Raw genomic sequence first — 15,879 nt, 5'->3', positions numbered from 1 at the left:
TCAGCAACCCCCTTCTGTCTGCTCACTCAGGGACCTACAATGACTCAGCAGTCTGACCACCTCATTTTGCTTCCATCCCTCTTTTCTTTCTGTAGCAAAAACTCCGTTTTAATCAGAACTTCTTGTCTAAAAGCAATGGAAGGAGAAAAGCCAAGTACAGAGAGTCTCCTGCCTCATGCTTTAAGTGCTTTGGGACCAATCAATGTCAGTCACCAGCTACACTGGCCTCTGCAGCTGCCATCTGCCTAGATCCTAACTGAAGATATTAGGAGACAAGATTGAAAACAGGTGTTCCAGTGAAGTAGGTCCCTTTCTCTCACACATCTCCTTCTGATTGGCTCAGGACAAGCATCTGTCTTCACCAGGAAGAAAATCTCTTACCCAGCACACATTTGAAGCCACTCTGGGTTCAGCACTGAGGCCTTCAATCAGACATTGCAGCAGGGGAGCCAAGTAGACATCATTGATGGCAGCTTCAGGGAGCAGCTCACAGATCCTGCCCACAGTCCAAGCTGTTGTGTCTCGAACAACTACACTGGGGTCTTTCATTAATTCTATTAGGGTGGGCATAGCCTGTAAATGCAATAAAGCAAAACAAATTGAAATTCAAGCTGACTACTATTCAAAAAGAAATACTACTGGTCCGTGGGGCACATGCCTGTAATTTCAGCATTTAGAAAATGAAGACAGGAGGATACAAAATTCAAGCCATCAACGGCCATTATACGTAACAAATTTGATGCCAGACCTCATCTGAAATAAAAACCACATCTTTCGGGGGCTCGAGAGATGGCTCAGAGGTTAAGAGCATTGCCTGCTCTTCCAAAGGTCCTGAGTTCAATTCCCAGCAACCACATGGTGGCTCACAACCATCTGTAATGAGGTCTGGTGCCCTCTTCTGGCCTGCAGGCACACACAGACAGAATATTGTATACATAATAAATAAATAAAGAATGTGGTCCCTTCTCAAAAACAAAAAACAAAAAAAAAACAAAAAAAACCACCACATCTTTCCCCATATAGTGACAGAAAGATTTGAATGTAATATATGATGAAGATATTCTGAAAATAAATGTTTCTAAAACAAAACAGTAACAGTAAACAAAAAAAAAAAAAACAGATTGTAAAATGCTCTCTTCTCACAGGGTGGTGGTGGCACACGCCTTTAATCCCAGCAGAGGCAGGTGGATCTCTATGAGTTTGAAGTCAGCTTGGTCTACAAGATTGAGTTCCAGGACAGCCAGGACTACACAGAGAAAAACCAAGAGAAGGAGGTGGGAAAGAGTTCTACTACCTTCTCTGACTCCCAATATAGGATTTTATTAAAGAGTTTGCAGTGGATTCTATCAGTCAATTAGAATTATTTTATTCAGGTAGTGACCCCAAGAAGCAATCACAAAGGCACCAGCTTCTATCTGGAAAGACTCAGTTCTTTATACAAAAATTTCAATTACAATGAGGTCTTCTATCACTTGTACCAGCAAAATAAACACATTTCCACAAGAAGACTATCACTACATAAATGTCAATTTTGCTCAAAGACTAGAATAATAATACTATCACAAAGACTATGGGAATGGTCCTGTATACCCCAACATTTGGGTAGCAGAGGCAGGAAGATCTGCAGCAAAGAGCCAGCCTCAGCCACATAGTTAATTTGGGGCATACATGAGACCCTGAATAATAATCAAGAAGAAAAACCCAGTAAGAAAAATCATAGGGTAACTGGATACAGTATTCCACACTGCAATTCTCATTTACTTGGAAGGCTGAATGAAATATGAAGATGTTATTTATGAGAGCTGGAGTTAGAACTTGCTGTGTCTAGAGGCTTATGCTTATAACTCCAGCACTCACAAGCCGACGCAGTAGTCACTAGTTCAAGGCTAACTCTGGGATATAGGTTGTGACTCTCCCAAAAGTCCAAAATCAACAGGAAAATCTTAAAGCATATGAAAAAGTTGTAAGGCAATCTTCATAGTGATAACTCCAACCTGTTGTCCAAAGAGCACAGAAAACAAAGTTGCAATGTCTTGAGGTAAGAGTGTTATTGGATAAGAACATATTAAAGTTGGCCCTTTTCTTGGTCTTCATTTTTCAAGTTTCTGGGTCATGACTTAATCTTAAGTTAAACATATTTTACCCTTAAGAAGATAGGCAACAATAGTGAGAAAGAGAGAGTGCCACACAGCATAGGCTGGTTTCATTCCTATCTAGCTAAGGCTGGTGGCCTTGGCCTCCTGACCTATTTATTAGTCTCTATAAGAATGTAGATTTTAAGCCTGTACTATCTACCAATCAATTATTTGGAAATAGCCTTTGAGGGTGATTACGTACAGTTTAAATTTATATGCAAATACACACAGATACACACTTACACCATTCCATTTTCCAGTCTTAAGCTTCCCTAAGCCTTACCTGTATAACTAATGGTTTGAGCTGATTAGGTTCTGGTCCTTCCAAGATACTGCCAAAAGCCATCACTGCTGCATCCCGGTATCGCCAGTCAGGGTTCTTGATATGTTCTTTAATGAAGGGAAGGACATGCGGCACAATGTCATCTTCACAGCAGGTCGACAGAAGCATGAGGCACACCCCAGCTGCTTTACAAGGGTTCCAGTCATCGTCGTCATCGTTTTCATCCTGGTCAAAGAATGTGATATTAGGTAAGCTTTCTTGTTCCATGAAGTCACTCAAATAGGCTCTCTACACACTCCCAAGCATCATTAGTTTAATGTTCATGGATCAAATAAAATAAAACGTTTATTTTTTTTTAAATTTTTCTCCAAGCTTCACAATATAGCTTATGTCAACCTAAGAAGCAATCAGATGAAGACACTCCAGTTACATACAAGAAGGATTAACTGGTCAGCCTGGTGGGGTACACTAACACTTAAGGGCCGAAGAACGAAGACCGTCATGAGTTTGAGACTATCCAGGTATACAAAGATCCTGTGTCTCAAAACAACAGGAGTTGGAAATGTAGCTCAGTTGGTAGACTGCTTACAAAGACCTGGGACTGGCTGTCAATATATAAAGCAGAAAAGTTAATACATGCCTGCTAACCCTAACCCAACCTCTACACCTGCAGTTTCCTTCTCTTCTCTGAGGCAGAGGGGAGCAGGTCTTGCATATGCCAGGCATGCTCCTACTACTACTGAACTACGTCTCATTATCACTATAGCACTCAGGAAAGCAGAGTGTGTGTGATTTGTTCACAATCAAAGCATAGAGGATGCTCAGGCATACTCTCTTCACAGACAACTCTGCCTCAGTTCCTGAGTCATCTTCAACAGAACATTAGATGGTTGCCAATGTCCTCCATGGAAACCGTTCCACATGGAACCAACCCACCCTAAATAAGGTTTCTCAAACCAATCAAGAGGCTCACCTGTTTAGTTAGTGTCTGTGTGAGGATGGGAACCAGGTACTGTAGTGCTCCCTTGGCATAAAACTTGCTGGTATGCTCGGGGGGGCGTCCTTGTTCTGCTGCCTAACAAGAAACACAAAGTAAGCTGGCTGCAATGAACACTATAGGGACACAGTGAGAATTGAAACATATATAAGGCCAATGGCAACATTAACTGTGACATTTGGAGACGCTTATACTTATCAACCTCAATGAGATTTACATAGCATATCTATGCATTTATCAATGTATTATATACATGTTTATTAAAGACCAAGTCAGCCTTTAGAATTATATTCTTGAACTGGCAATGATGCTCAGGTGCTACAGTGTTTATCTAGGATGCGCAAAGCCCCTGGCTTAATCCTGAACTGCATAAATCAGGCATCACAGTAATAATATGGACTAGAATCCCAGCACTTAGAGATGGGGAAGAGAGGATTAGCAGTTCAGGGTCATAGCCAAGGCTATACAAAGAAACCCAGAAAGGGGTCAGGGGGTCAGGATCATTCCTTATCAGATTTAAAAAATTTAATTCACATTAATAATCTGTTATCTAGGAATGGGAAGATTAACTAAGTTGGTAAAATGTTTGACTTAGGGTTAGAGTTCCAGCTCCAGAACCCACATTAAAAACAAAACAAAACAAAACAAAAAACCTGGGTGTGCTGAGTCTAGTGGTGCATGCTTTAATTACAGGGCTTGGGAGGCAAAGACAAGGGGATATCTGAGTTCCAGGACAGAAAGAGCTACTACATAGCAAGACTCTGTTCCGAAAACAAAAAACAAAACAAAATAACAAAAATCCCAACAAAGTATGACTTGCAAACTTATAATCATAGCACTACAGTGCAGAGATAAGTAAATTCTGGTCTCACTGGTCACCAGCATTATCAGCAAGTCCCAAGTGCTATGAAATAATCTACCTCAAAATCACAAACACAAGGTGGAAAGCACCTGAGATTGTTCTCTGCTGACTATATACACAGCAATGCACATTAAAAAAAAAAAAACAAGTTCCATAAAATCAGGGCATGGGGAAGACTACTGGGACACACTGGCAGTACGGAAGCAGAGCTTCAGTGTCAAGATCCCAAGTCAAAAATAGCCTTTCCGCATATCGGACTCCTTCTTCAGAGTCAGTAAGTTATCAAGTACACATCTTAGGCGTGCATTAAGATTTCAAAAAGGAAAAAAAACTTCACATCAGCTGCCACCTCAATAGGCTGACAACCTGCTGCCCCCTTGTGTTCACAGCAGAATTATCAGCATGAATACCTGAGACTGTCTCAGTACTCGGGATCTGACTAGCAGAAAAACCATTACCCTGTCAGAATGGAAGGCTTCCAGAAGAATGATACCCACAAACAAAATGTGTAAGATCTCGGCAGAACAGCAGCTCTTCTCAAAGAGGCTCACCCCAGGCTCACCTCTGAAGCCTCAATGGCCAAATCCATTTCCTCATCACAGACGTTGGACCAAAATTCTATTCCTTGTAGGGCCACCTCATCAATGTCACTTTTCATTGCTTCAATTGTGATCTTAAAGAGAATAAAAATTTAAAGATATACCCCAGATCACAAGTATTCAAGTTAGAAATCCTTTTAACAAGACATTCAAGACTTAAATAGATATATAAATAAAATTATGAAGTTTAATCTGAAGTAAACAGCAAAAAGAAAAGACTTGCAAAATAAACTTCTTTTAAACAGTATTTTCTTACACCACTGGTAAATTTGCCATTTATGGCAGGGCTCACAGCTGTCTATGATCCCAGCCCTTTAAGGTTTGCTCAGTTTGTGGCTATCCTGAACTACATTGGGAATTACAGACCAACTGGAATTACAGTGTGAAACAATGTCTCACAAAAATAAATAACAAGCCCTAACACCCATACTCAAGTAATTTTCTTGACTTCATAATACTAAGTTTTAAAAAACCCACAGAATTACAAAATAGCAATTAAAAATGAGCCCTGCAACTAGTTACAAGTTCAAATTACACAAAATACTTACTGCAAAAAGGGCGGGACCCATATATGTCTCCATGTACTGGTAATACAATGACATTATCTTCACTAGATTCTGTAAAGCAGCCACTCGTACCTTTTAGGGACAGATTAAATAGTTACTAAGTAACTAGTAGTTTGCACAAGTAGACTTAATGAACTAAGGATACCTCAACAATGTTGTCATTTGGCCCCAATCAATCTGTTCCCTCCCTCTGCTGTTCACTACCTCTTCTCATCCTGCACCCAACATGTTTTTTACCAATGCCTGGAAAAGTCACAGCAGGGTTAACCTTGCTAGTGCGATCTAGACTGAAGATGCCCCTTTCACTAAGGTCAGGAGATTAGATTACAGAAACAGAAATGCCATTACAATGTCTACAATGAAAATAGTCACAGGAACAACTCATGGTACTGTTTCAGCAAAGGTGATCAAAACCTCCTCACTGAGCAGGAGGGTGGTGCATGCATTTAATCCCAGAGTTCGAGGCCAGCCTAGTCCAGAGTGAGTTCCAGGTTAGTCAGGACTGTTAAACAGAGAAACACTATCTCGAAAACCCAAAACCAAACCAAACCAAAAAATCCTTCTCAATCTTTAAGATGGTAATAATAGTCTCCACTGTAGAAAAACTTTCATTACTAAGATTAGTCAAACCTTGTTTTAATTCATTGATTCCCTAAATTTCAAACTAGATGACAAAGCCAGCATTTCCTAGGAATACAGGAAAAGACAATTTTCATAAAGTGACAAACTTACCCTTGTATCTGGACACTGTGTGGCTTCACAGACCACTTGCATGATAAAGTGCCGTTCGGACTGCAGAAGGGTAAAGAGCGTTAGGAATGCATTAAATGCATGCAGGAAGGCTTCAAGACTCTACAAAGAAAACCTGTCACTATGTCAAGGCCCTACAACACCTCTGGTACAACTAGCAGTCTTCCCTGAAGCAGTTTTCCTCTGGTGTCTTCAGTATGATACTTCCCTCTAAGGAGGTCTTTAATCTTTTAATTCCCAAGGTGACCTCCCCAAACTTGGTATCAGAAAGTCAGACAGAAAGATGTAGGTCACAAGGTTTAAACAACAGCTAGTGGAGGGAGGGAGAAAGGTGGGGGGGAGAGGGAAAGGGGGGAGGGAGAAAGAGAGAGAACACCCAATGTAGAAAACCACTTTCTTCATGGGTAAATTTTAAGATTAGGAGGACATAGTATTACATGCATATAGGCAGAGGCCAGGGGGATCTCTATGAATTTGAGGTTAGCATGTTCTATAATGAGTTGTAGGTCACCTAGGCTATATAGGGAGACCCTGTTCCCCAAAATAAAAAAAATTAAGAATATTCAGAACATTGATTTTGGAGACAAAATTTGTTTTCTGTGAATTGACAAATTCACATCAAATGTGGTAAAGGAAAAACAAAAGTGTGAACTTCATTGTTATCCTTCCTAAGTCACCTGTGATCTAAAAGGAAACTCTACTTCTTTTTTTTTTTTTAAATATTTTTATGGCTTATTTAACTTTATTTTATGTGCATTGGTGTGAAGTGTCAGATTCCCTGGAACTGATCTTCAGACAGTTGTGAGCTGCCATGTGGGTGCTGGGAATTGAACCCGGGTCCTCTGGAAGAGCAGTCAGTGCTCTTAACCACTAAGCCATCTCTCCAGCCCCCGAAACTTTACTTCTGAACCAATTAAAATTAGTCTGCTCTGCACACCTTTAACCCCAGCACTAGGGAGAAAGGTGGCTCTATGAGTTCCAGGACAGTCAGGCCTACACAGTGAAACCCTGTCTCAAATAAAACAAATAATAAACCACACACAAATTAGTTTGCTGTGGCATCCCAGATCTTACTCTACTCAAAGGCTAAGAAATAGGGGGGAAAAAAAACTGAGCCAAGGTGTCAACAAATAAAAATCCAAAAATAGTTTCAGAACATATGGTTCAGTAATTCCACTTCTGCCTATAAGCTAAAAAGAGCTGAAATCAGCTCTCAAAAACATCCACACACACATGTTCACAACAGCACTGTTCACAGTACCCAAAAGGTGGAAGCAGCCCAAAACGGATGGCTTAGTATGCAAAATGTAGAACATTCATACGAAGAAGTCTTACCCAGACTTAAAAAGAAAATTGTCATGCATGATGAGTCTTGAGGATACTATGCTAAGTTTAAAAACAAATAAAGAGCAAACAAGCAAAGAAAAACCCTAGCTACAAAAAGGCATGTCTAGGCTGGTGCAAGTCTGCTGACCAGAGTTCAACCCCCTAGAACCCATCCTTGTAAAGGTGAAAGGAGAAAACGGATTCTAAAGTTGTCCTCTGCCTGATTCACTGTGTGCCACCCCCACATGGGCAAATGCAGTCTGATTCCATTCATGCTTAATCACTAGGCAGGCAGATATACAGTTAGTTCTGCCAGACGAAACACTGTGAGGAACGCTTCTACAGAGACTGAGTAACTGACCTCACACTGAAAATTGGTCACCATGATGAATCTGGCCTCATCAAGTCGTAGATTTCATGGAGATCCTTTACAAGAAACCTCAACTAGACTGGAGATGAATGCTTCTAAGAAAGGTAGGGCTTTCTAATCTTAAAAATAAAATCAACGCTCCATTCCTCACCCTCTGATAGGTTATCTATCATGTGTCGGAGAAACATACCTCTTTGTCAAAGTTTGCTTTGGTGAACTCCAGGGAGTTCAGGAGTGCATTAGTAGCCGCTAACTTCACATTGTTACTAGGCTCCTCTTTTCTCATCCCTTGTATTATGGCAGTCAGAATCTCATTTGATTTATCTTGTAGCTGCTCTGGGTCCTAAAACAAGCAGAGAAACACAATGGTCATAACAACATGCTGGTGGCTGATCACCAATCTTTTTAACTATAAAATCTACCCAAGGGAGTTCCATGACTTTGACCCTTTCTCAAACATTTTTTTCATCTGGGACAGTTCTGCAAATTACCCACAAAATATTCCAGAATGGCACAAAACTAAACTGAAACAAATCAAACCCACCATCCCTGACTTCTTAACATGTCTCTGGACACAGGAAGCATTGGCTTTTTCCCTTTCTGTATACACAGAGATGGTAGCATCTTGTGGCTTTTCCTGCCTGTGACAAACAAAGTTTTAGTACATTTAAAACATCTAAAGATGTCTAAGTTCAAGTCAAATGTTATGAACCATGTAATAAGCCAATGCTGAACAGATACCAACAGGAGTAAACCTCACCAGCAACAGTCCAGGGAGGGCTGCATCTAAGACTTCTGTGGATATAGTTACTGAACCAACTACAGCAAGTGAGGAAACTGGCTTCCGGGCAGTAATTAAAAAGGCAACCGCAACAGTCACAGTACCCGGAACCCCAAGCCAGCACTTGAGAAATGGAGACAACAGGGAGTTCAAGGTCAGCCTGGACTATAAGAGATGTCTCAAAACAAAGTATTTCATACGGATTTCCACTCTCCATTTGTTCTTTTTATTTTTGTGCTGGAGATTATACCTAAGGGTCTCATGAATGCGAGGCTATAACCCAACAGTCCCATTCAGAGTTCATGACCCTCAAGTTCCTTACTTCAGAGCATAACTAGTAATTTGAGAATACAGGTCCAAAGTAAGTATTGCCATAAGCACTACAGCAGGTTGGTGTTTCCATCTGATAGATTCCCAGTACCACTCCTGTAACAGGTAAAAGATTCAAAGTCTATAAATTAGAAGCAGTAGGCAAATACTTACTATGTCTTGGCAGATGTAACCAATAGCTTCCAATGTGGACTCCTTCATGTGCTCTGTGCTGTTGGGGTTTGTGACATTGGCTACCAGCTGAGGAATGAGTTCTGGCCATTGGTTTACTGGGATCTCTGCACAAGCAATACCAGCTACACATTGCGAAGCAGAACTAGGTCGGTAAGTTTCTGTGCCCAAAGTCTGTAAAACCTGTAGGGGGGGGGGGACAACAGAATATCAATTTGTAACATTCTTTGAGCATATTTTACACACCATCATGTGCCTGATTTTTGTTCACCTTGCCCCACAAAGACTATCAAAACCACTCTCCAGCCAAATGAACTTCTGATCTCACGCCTCACTTCAAAAACACCTGTCTGAAACTAAAGAGTGAGAAGCAGCACTGCAAAGTAAGACGGGTGCAATGAGGGCAAAATGCATTTTCTGGGCACTCGGTGGTAAAGACAGAGCGTTTCACTGACAGGAAGGCGGGGTCATGGAATGTGTAGCTATGGAGCACCCAGGGGAATGTAATTCCCGGAACACTAACCTAATCTCAAGAAAGTGATTTTCTTGGGCTGGAGAGATGGCTCAGAGGTTAAGAGCACTGACTGCTCTTCCAGAGGTCCTGAGTTCAATTCCCAGCAACCACATGGTGGCTCACAGCCATCTATAATGAGATCTGGTGCCCTCTTCTGGCATGCAAGCATACAGGGAAGGAATGTTGTATACATAAAAAATAAATAAATCTTAAAAAAAAAAAAAAAAGAAAGTGATTTTTCTCACCAATGACATGAACAAACCAAACCTCTTTTCTGGTCACTGACAACCCAGTACTGACTTATACAAAAAGGCTTAGGGTTGAGTGACACCATCATTTAAATGTCACCAAAATCTAAAATTCAACTATTACATAACTTGCACTCTCAGAGTTCTAAGAGTTCTGTACACCTAAGAAACAAAATATTGTTCTTAGCCATCACCAAGTAGTTGGTGATGCCAAATGGAGATCCACTTGTCACTAAACATGTCTCATTGGAAATGGCAGCCACACAGCATTTATACAGGGTAATGGCAAAGGCTCAGATTAAGAATAAAGCCACAATTTGTCCACAGTTAACCATTATTACCTGATCAGCTAACTCAGACCATGAACTCAGTAAGAACCATCAGCCCACTCAAAGGCAAACAGTTAACTGTTCCTGGCATGAACAGGACAAAGAAAAGCTGCCAGATATTCAGGCCAGCTCTGCTCACTGGGTCAGGTCATTTAGTGCCCGCTGCATAGCTATTAGGTAGTATGAGCTCTATTTCTCTTACGTGGCGTATTATCTTTGTCAACCTCCACCCGATAACAAATAATTCTGATCTTAAATGAAAGTTTTGCTCTCTAGGAACAGTAGAGGTGGAATTAATGTCAATAAAAATTGCATGTTAAAGACATAAAGTGGTGGACAGCCAATTCACGTCAATAATCTTAGCACTTAGATATTCGATAGCTGAGGCGGGAGAGCAATGTGAGTACAAGGCCAGCCTGGGGTACACAAAGAGATCCTTTCTCAAAATCACAAAAACAAAATGAAATAAATAAAATGAGGTAAACGATCAGTACAGAATGGGAATAACTGAATCTGATTGAAGTCCCAGCCCAAAGCGCAGATGCCCAACACTAGGGAGAGGAAGAACTACCATGTATGTGGCAGAAGCCAGTCTAGGAACACAATGACAGTCCCAATTTCAAAAGCACACGCCTTTAATCCCAGCACTTGGGAGGCAGCGGCAGGAAGGAGGATCTCTGTAAGTTCGGGGCCAGCCTGGTCTACAGAGCTAGTTCCAGAACTTTTACAGAGAAACCAACTTAAAATCAAAAACTAAAAAAAAAAGAGATTTTTTCAATCATAAAATATTTCATTTATGGGGGCTGAAGAGATGGCTCAGTGGTTAAGAGTTCTTCCAGAGGTCCTGAGTTTAATTCCCAGAAACCACATGATGGCTCCCAACCATCTCTAGTGGGATCTGATGTTCCATCTGGCATAAAGTTAGGCATGCCAATAGAGCACTCATGCATAAAATAAATTTTTTAAAAAAATATTTCATTTATGTCCAACAGCTAAGAGAAAGAGGGGATTAAAATATTATACATGGCTGGAAAGATGGCCATTAACAGTGCATACATCACTTGCAGAGGACTCAAACTTGGCTCCTACATTGAGCAGTTCACCAGGACCTATAATTCCACTGAGATCCAACACATTTGTCCTTCATAGGCACCTGTGGGTTTGAGGCATGCCTGGTCTACCTACTAAAAGGCTACAGTGAGACCCTGCCTAAATACAGCATTTTGGAAATATGTCATTTCTAAGAACAATTTGGACAGAAACATCATTATACACTCCAAGGGAGAGTCAAAATAAGTTACTTTCCTACCTTGTAGGTCAAGTAACAGGTACTACTAGAAAGAGTGACTGGAGAAGGAATAAGGGTCACTACTGGGGAAGCATCGGACTCGAAGGATATTAATTTGCCTAAAGCTGGTACCTAAATCCCGCAATTATAATGGCCATAATCTCAACCTACATTAAGTATACAAATATTTCTCTTATATCCATCTTAAATGCCCAGAACAAATTATGGCTTCACAGCTGTTTAGCAAACCCAACAACAGCAAAACTCACAAAAATACCATGATGCACAACAGCAAAGAACACTGTATTTTCATTAAAATTCAACATCTCAACCACAGTGTGGAGATCTCAAGGAAGTTTCTCATAATTTGGAACACACCTGAGATCTAAGAAATCAGGAAGCAGAGGGAGGTAGATTATGAGTTTGGGGTCGGCCTAGTGTACTGAGACCCAGACCCAAAATAAACAAACAAATAAGTAAATAGATAAATAAATGCATCATTAATGCCATAATCCCATTTGCAACTCCTTCCATTTAATGCTCTAAACTAGCCACCAAAGCTCAACAGGAGCTTTGTGATTGTACTGGAGAGATAGCTCAGCAATCAACAACAACACTTCCTGCTCTGCCAAAGGACCTGAGAGTTCAGTTCCCAGCACCCTTGTCTGATGGCTAACAAAGGCAGCTAACTCCAGTTCCAGGGGATGAGACACCCTCTTCTACTGTCAAAGGCACCCAAACATAAATAAAGACACATAAATAAAAATGAAGACATTTAAAAAAATCTCTGAAAATCCAAGCATGGTGGAATACATCTGTACCCCAGCATTCAGGATAAAAGTAAAAAGACAGGGAAGACCAGGAATTTGATTGATGCTAGCCTGAGCAACAGGAGACTTATGGAAAGAATTCCCAACTTCATTCCAGAGATTCCAAACACGTACTGTTTTCTTGTGTGATGCTAAAGAGAGCACCTGAAGCTTTATAGATCCTAGAAGCCTCTATCGCGATTATTTAGAAATTTCAGTATTAGTGAAATTTCTTAGAGGGCAGTGATTTGCAACACCAAAACCTGTTTTTCTTCAACACTAATGAGATCCCAAACTGCTGCAGGTCACCTTAGTCAGCGAACCCAACCTACTGGCAGACACTTTTGCCACAGTGATAGGTTTTAAATGAAGCAAAAAGAGACAGCACTGTCAAGTTCTACGCCATGCAATGACCAAGTCGTTCCTTCGGCCACACGACAATTACTCACATAGTTCTTGACTTCCCGACGAGCATTAGCATCAATAGCAAGCCACCTCTGCTGGTACTGTGCCTTGATATCTGGATCTTTCGACGTCAAAGAGTTCTTGATTTGTAGTCCAGCTGCAACTCTGGCAACTTGACTGTTTCCTGGATTTGCCAGCACTCTGGACAGTTCCACGAGGAACGTGGGCTGTTAAGAACAGATGAATTTGTCAGTCTCAGAAATCTCAACTTCCCTGTATAGCATTAAACTACTGAGACACACACACACAAATTTAGATCGAATCAAAATCTCTCAGGAAACTGGGAAATCTAGATTTAATACTCAAGGTTCCCAAACAAACTAAGCAATGTAAAAAGACCCTGCTTTAGCGTAATTCCTGTAAAAACATTACTTACTATACAAAAATGGCGTCTTCCAACCAAGATTGCACATAAATCTTCTGATAGCTCCCCAGAATTAAAGCAATTTTGACAATAGTGATAGTGGGATATCCTAGGTACAAGTTCCCCCATGTACCTGTAAGAATGCCCAGTACTACAAATTTGCTAGATGATAGGAAGGAGAACATTGGTGTATACTTTAAAAAATTAAAATCTAGAGCAAAAATAATACTCAGGACAGTTTTCTCTCTTGTACAAGTGACCTTAGTAACAGAAATATATGTAAGCCTCAAACAGATGTCAGGACCTAGTCCTCTGCAATCTGATTCTGACTGTTCAGAAAAATGGATTTAAGTAAAATAAATAATATTCAGAAACAGGGAAAAAAATGAAGATAAAAATGACAAGACAGATTGCCAAGAAAAAACATTTTCTGTTTAATAGCAACACATACCAAAAGCCCTCTCATGTTTTATACTAACAGTGAATCCTCCAAATACTTAAGATACAGACCAAAAAGCAACTCTAAAGCTTTTAAAACACACACACACACATACACATACATACACACACACACACACACACACACACACACACGGGTGGGGAGAGGGGAAGCTCTTAAAACACAGGAGGTAATTCCCAAGGTTTTATTATTTTATATTGTCACTGAAGAGTATTATGAGCAAGATAAAGGACTTTTTGAAAATCAGCAAAAGAATATACCACAAGGGGCATTCTCAGTCTAGTCTACACTAATAAGGAATGTTGGGGGGGGGGTAAGTTAAAAGATAAAAGGACTTCATATTAAGTCCCTTACCTAAATACCAAAAAGAAAAGTGGTTTGTATAAACAGGTCTTGTCACATTAAGGATGCTACTATTTTAACCAAACTATCAAAAGGTCCACATTTGGTAGGTGATTTTTGAATCACTAACTTTAAGACTTTCAATACCAGCTCCCCTTCCCTCTGTCACCCATCCACAAGGAGAGGGATAGCAAAGAGAATATTTAAATCATTTCCCATTTTCCTACAAAAGGTCAGTCTTTTTTTTTTCTTTTTCTTCTTTTTTTGGTTTTTTCGAGACAGGGTTTCTCTGTGGCTTTGGAGCCTGTCCTGGAACTAGCTCTGTAGACCAGGCTGGTCTTGAACTCACAGAGATCCGCCTGCCTCTGCCTCCTGAGTGCTGGGATTAAAGGCGTGTGCTATCATCGCCCCGCTTTAATGTACTTCTTAAACGGGGTTACACCTCTGTGATTTCTTCAGATAAGGTCAAATCTCAGGAATGAACATTAGATTCTGGTCAGGATACAGATCCCTAAGGATGAAATCCCTAATGATCCAAGTCCAAACCATAAGATACACGCACGAGTAGCTCAGGAAAGGGATAACCGCGCGAAAGGGGAAAAATAGTGGTAGTGGGTTCGGAGGTGGTCGGGTGCCAGGCGTGGCCATGAGCACAGCCCAAGGAAGCTGGGAAAGGGTAGGGCTCTGAAAAGTAGGTGCAGGCGGCGGCAAGAGCCACGGGACAGGAAGGAAAAGCCGGCTCGGGCCAGTAGAAGGCAGGCAGCAGGGCGCAGAGCTTCCACATGGCCCCTAGGCCCGGCTCCCCAACCCCCACCCTTGCTGAACACGCAGCGCCGTGCAACCTAACTTCCCTTCCCTCCCTCTTTCTCCCTCCCGCTGCACCGCCGCCCTCAGGCCGTGCGGCGATTGGCCAGCGGTCACCCCAGCGCGCCTCGCCATTGGCCAGACGCAGGGCCCGGGGCGGGACACACCCACCGGCTTCCCGATGGCGGGGTTAGGTTGGACGGGGGGGGGGGGGGGGACGAGATGGGGCGGGGTGGGTTCCTGAGGCCTGGGCCTCCAGGAGGGCGGGAAGGCCCGCACGCAGAGATGGGGACGAGGCGGGATGGGGCGCGGCGGGGCAGTACGCACCAGGTTCTCTACGGCCGCACGCTCCAGGAACTTCTGCGCCGCTTCCAGCTCCAGCCGATCTGGGGGGGGGGGGGAGGAATGGGGAGAGGCAGCGGGGTCAGAGGGGCCACCCCCTCCCCCACCGCAATCACCTCAGCCCGACCCCCGGCCCCAAGTCCTACCCGGAGACACGGTCTTCTCGAGAATGGTGATCAGCTCCATGGTGGAGGTGACGGCGGCGGGTACTCCTCCAAAGACGACGGCCCGGCCTCTCGGGCGGCGGCTCCAACTGGGGATGGGGGTTGGGGGTCGGGTGGGAAGGGAGGGTGGGGTGGGGGGCGGGGGTCACCACAAGCCCATTCACCGGCTGCCTCTGGGCAGGCGCTCTGTCTCCCCTTCCTCCCCACTCTTCTTCCTTCCGCCCTCCTAAGGTGCTAGGCGGCAGCAGCTGCTCCTCTGGCGGCGGGGGAGGGACCCCGGGGGCAGCTCAGAGCGCGGCTGGTGCTCAGGCGGCGGAGGGAGAAAAGAGGAAGGGCGGCAGTAAGTGAGAGGCGGATCGCTAGGAGGGAGAGACTGAGGGAGGCAAGCGGAGGGATATTCTTGCCGGACCTCTCCGCGGCGGCACCGCGCTGCACGACGATTGGCTGCTGCCGCGGCTATGCGGAATCTCCAATTGGCTAGAAGATTAGCGTTGAAGGGCCGCCGCGCGCCTATTCGCCCGCGGGCTTCAAGGCCCGGTTGGCTGGGCGGGCAGAGGAATGGGGAGCGCTCATTGGCCGA

At 42.9% G+C, this 15,879-nt stretch overlaps 1 protein-coding gene across 1 annotated transcript in view; it reads right to left on the bottom strand.

The window, feature by feature from the left end:
• Positions 1-15,468, bottom strand: part of Kpnb1 (karyopherin subunit beta 1) — a 29,539-nt gene extending 14,071 nt beyond the window's left edge. Inside the window, exons 1-11 of the mRNA XM_041664315.1 lie at positions 15,282-15,468; positions 15,121-15,179; positions 12,808-12,990; positions 9,153-9,353; positions 8,079-8,231; positions 6,175-6,234; positions 5,425-5,514; positions 4,840-4,950; positions 3,392-3,493; positions 2,419-2,643; positions 382-573 (exon numbers count right to left, since the gene is read on the bottom strand). Of these exons, the coding sequence (XP_041520249.1) occupies positions 382-573; positions 2,419-2,643; positions 3,392-3,493; positions 4,840-4,950; positions 5,425-5,514; positions 6,175-6,234; positions 8,079-8,231; positions 9,153-9,353; positions 12,808-12,990; positions 15,121-15,179; positions 15,282-15,321 (1,416 nt within the window). The 5' untranslated portion in view covers positions 15,322-15,468. The remainder of the gene's footprint in view (positions 1-381; positions 574-2,418; positions 2,644-3,391; positions 3,494-4,839; positions 4,951-5,424; positions 5,515-6,174; positions 6,235-8,078; positions 8,232-9,152; positions 9,354-12,807; positions 12,991-15,120; positions 15,180-15,281) is intronic.
• Between the last annotated feature and the right edge of the window lie 411 nt (positions 15,469-15,879).

The sequence above is a fragment of the Microtus oregoni genome, unplaced genomic scaffold (assembly GCF_018167655.1).
Source record: "Microtus oregoni isolate MIOR12 unplaced genomic scaffold, Mior012 000015F_ref0000493, whole genome shotgun sequence".
In the NCBI taxonomy this organism is placed as follows: Eukaryota; Metazoa; Chordata; class Mammalia; order Rodentia; family Cricetidae; genus Microtus; species Microtus oregoni.
Note: the sequence above shows the minus strand (reverse complement) of the source record. Positions and strands in the feature narration are given on the sequence as shown.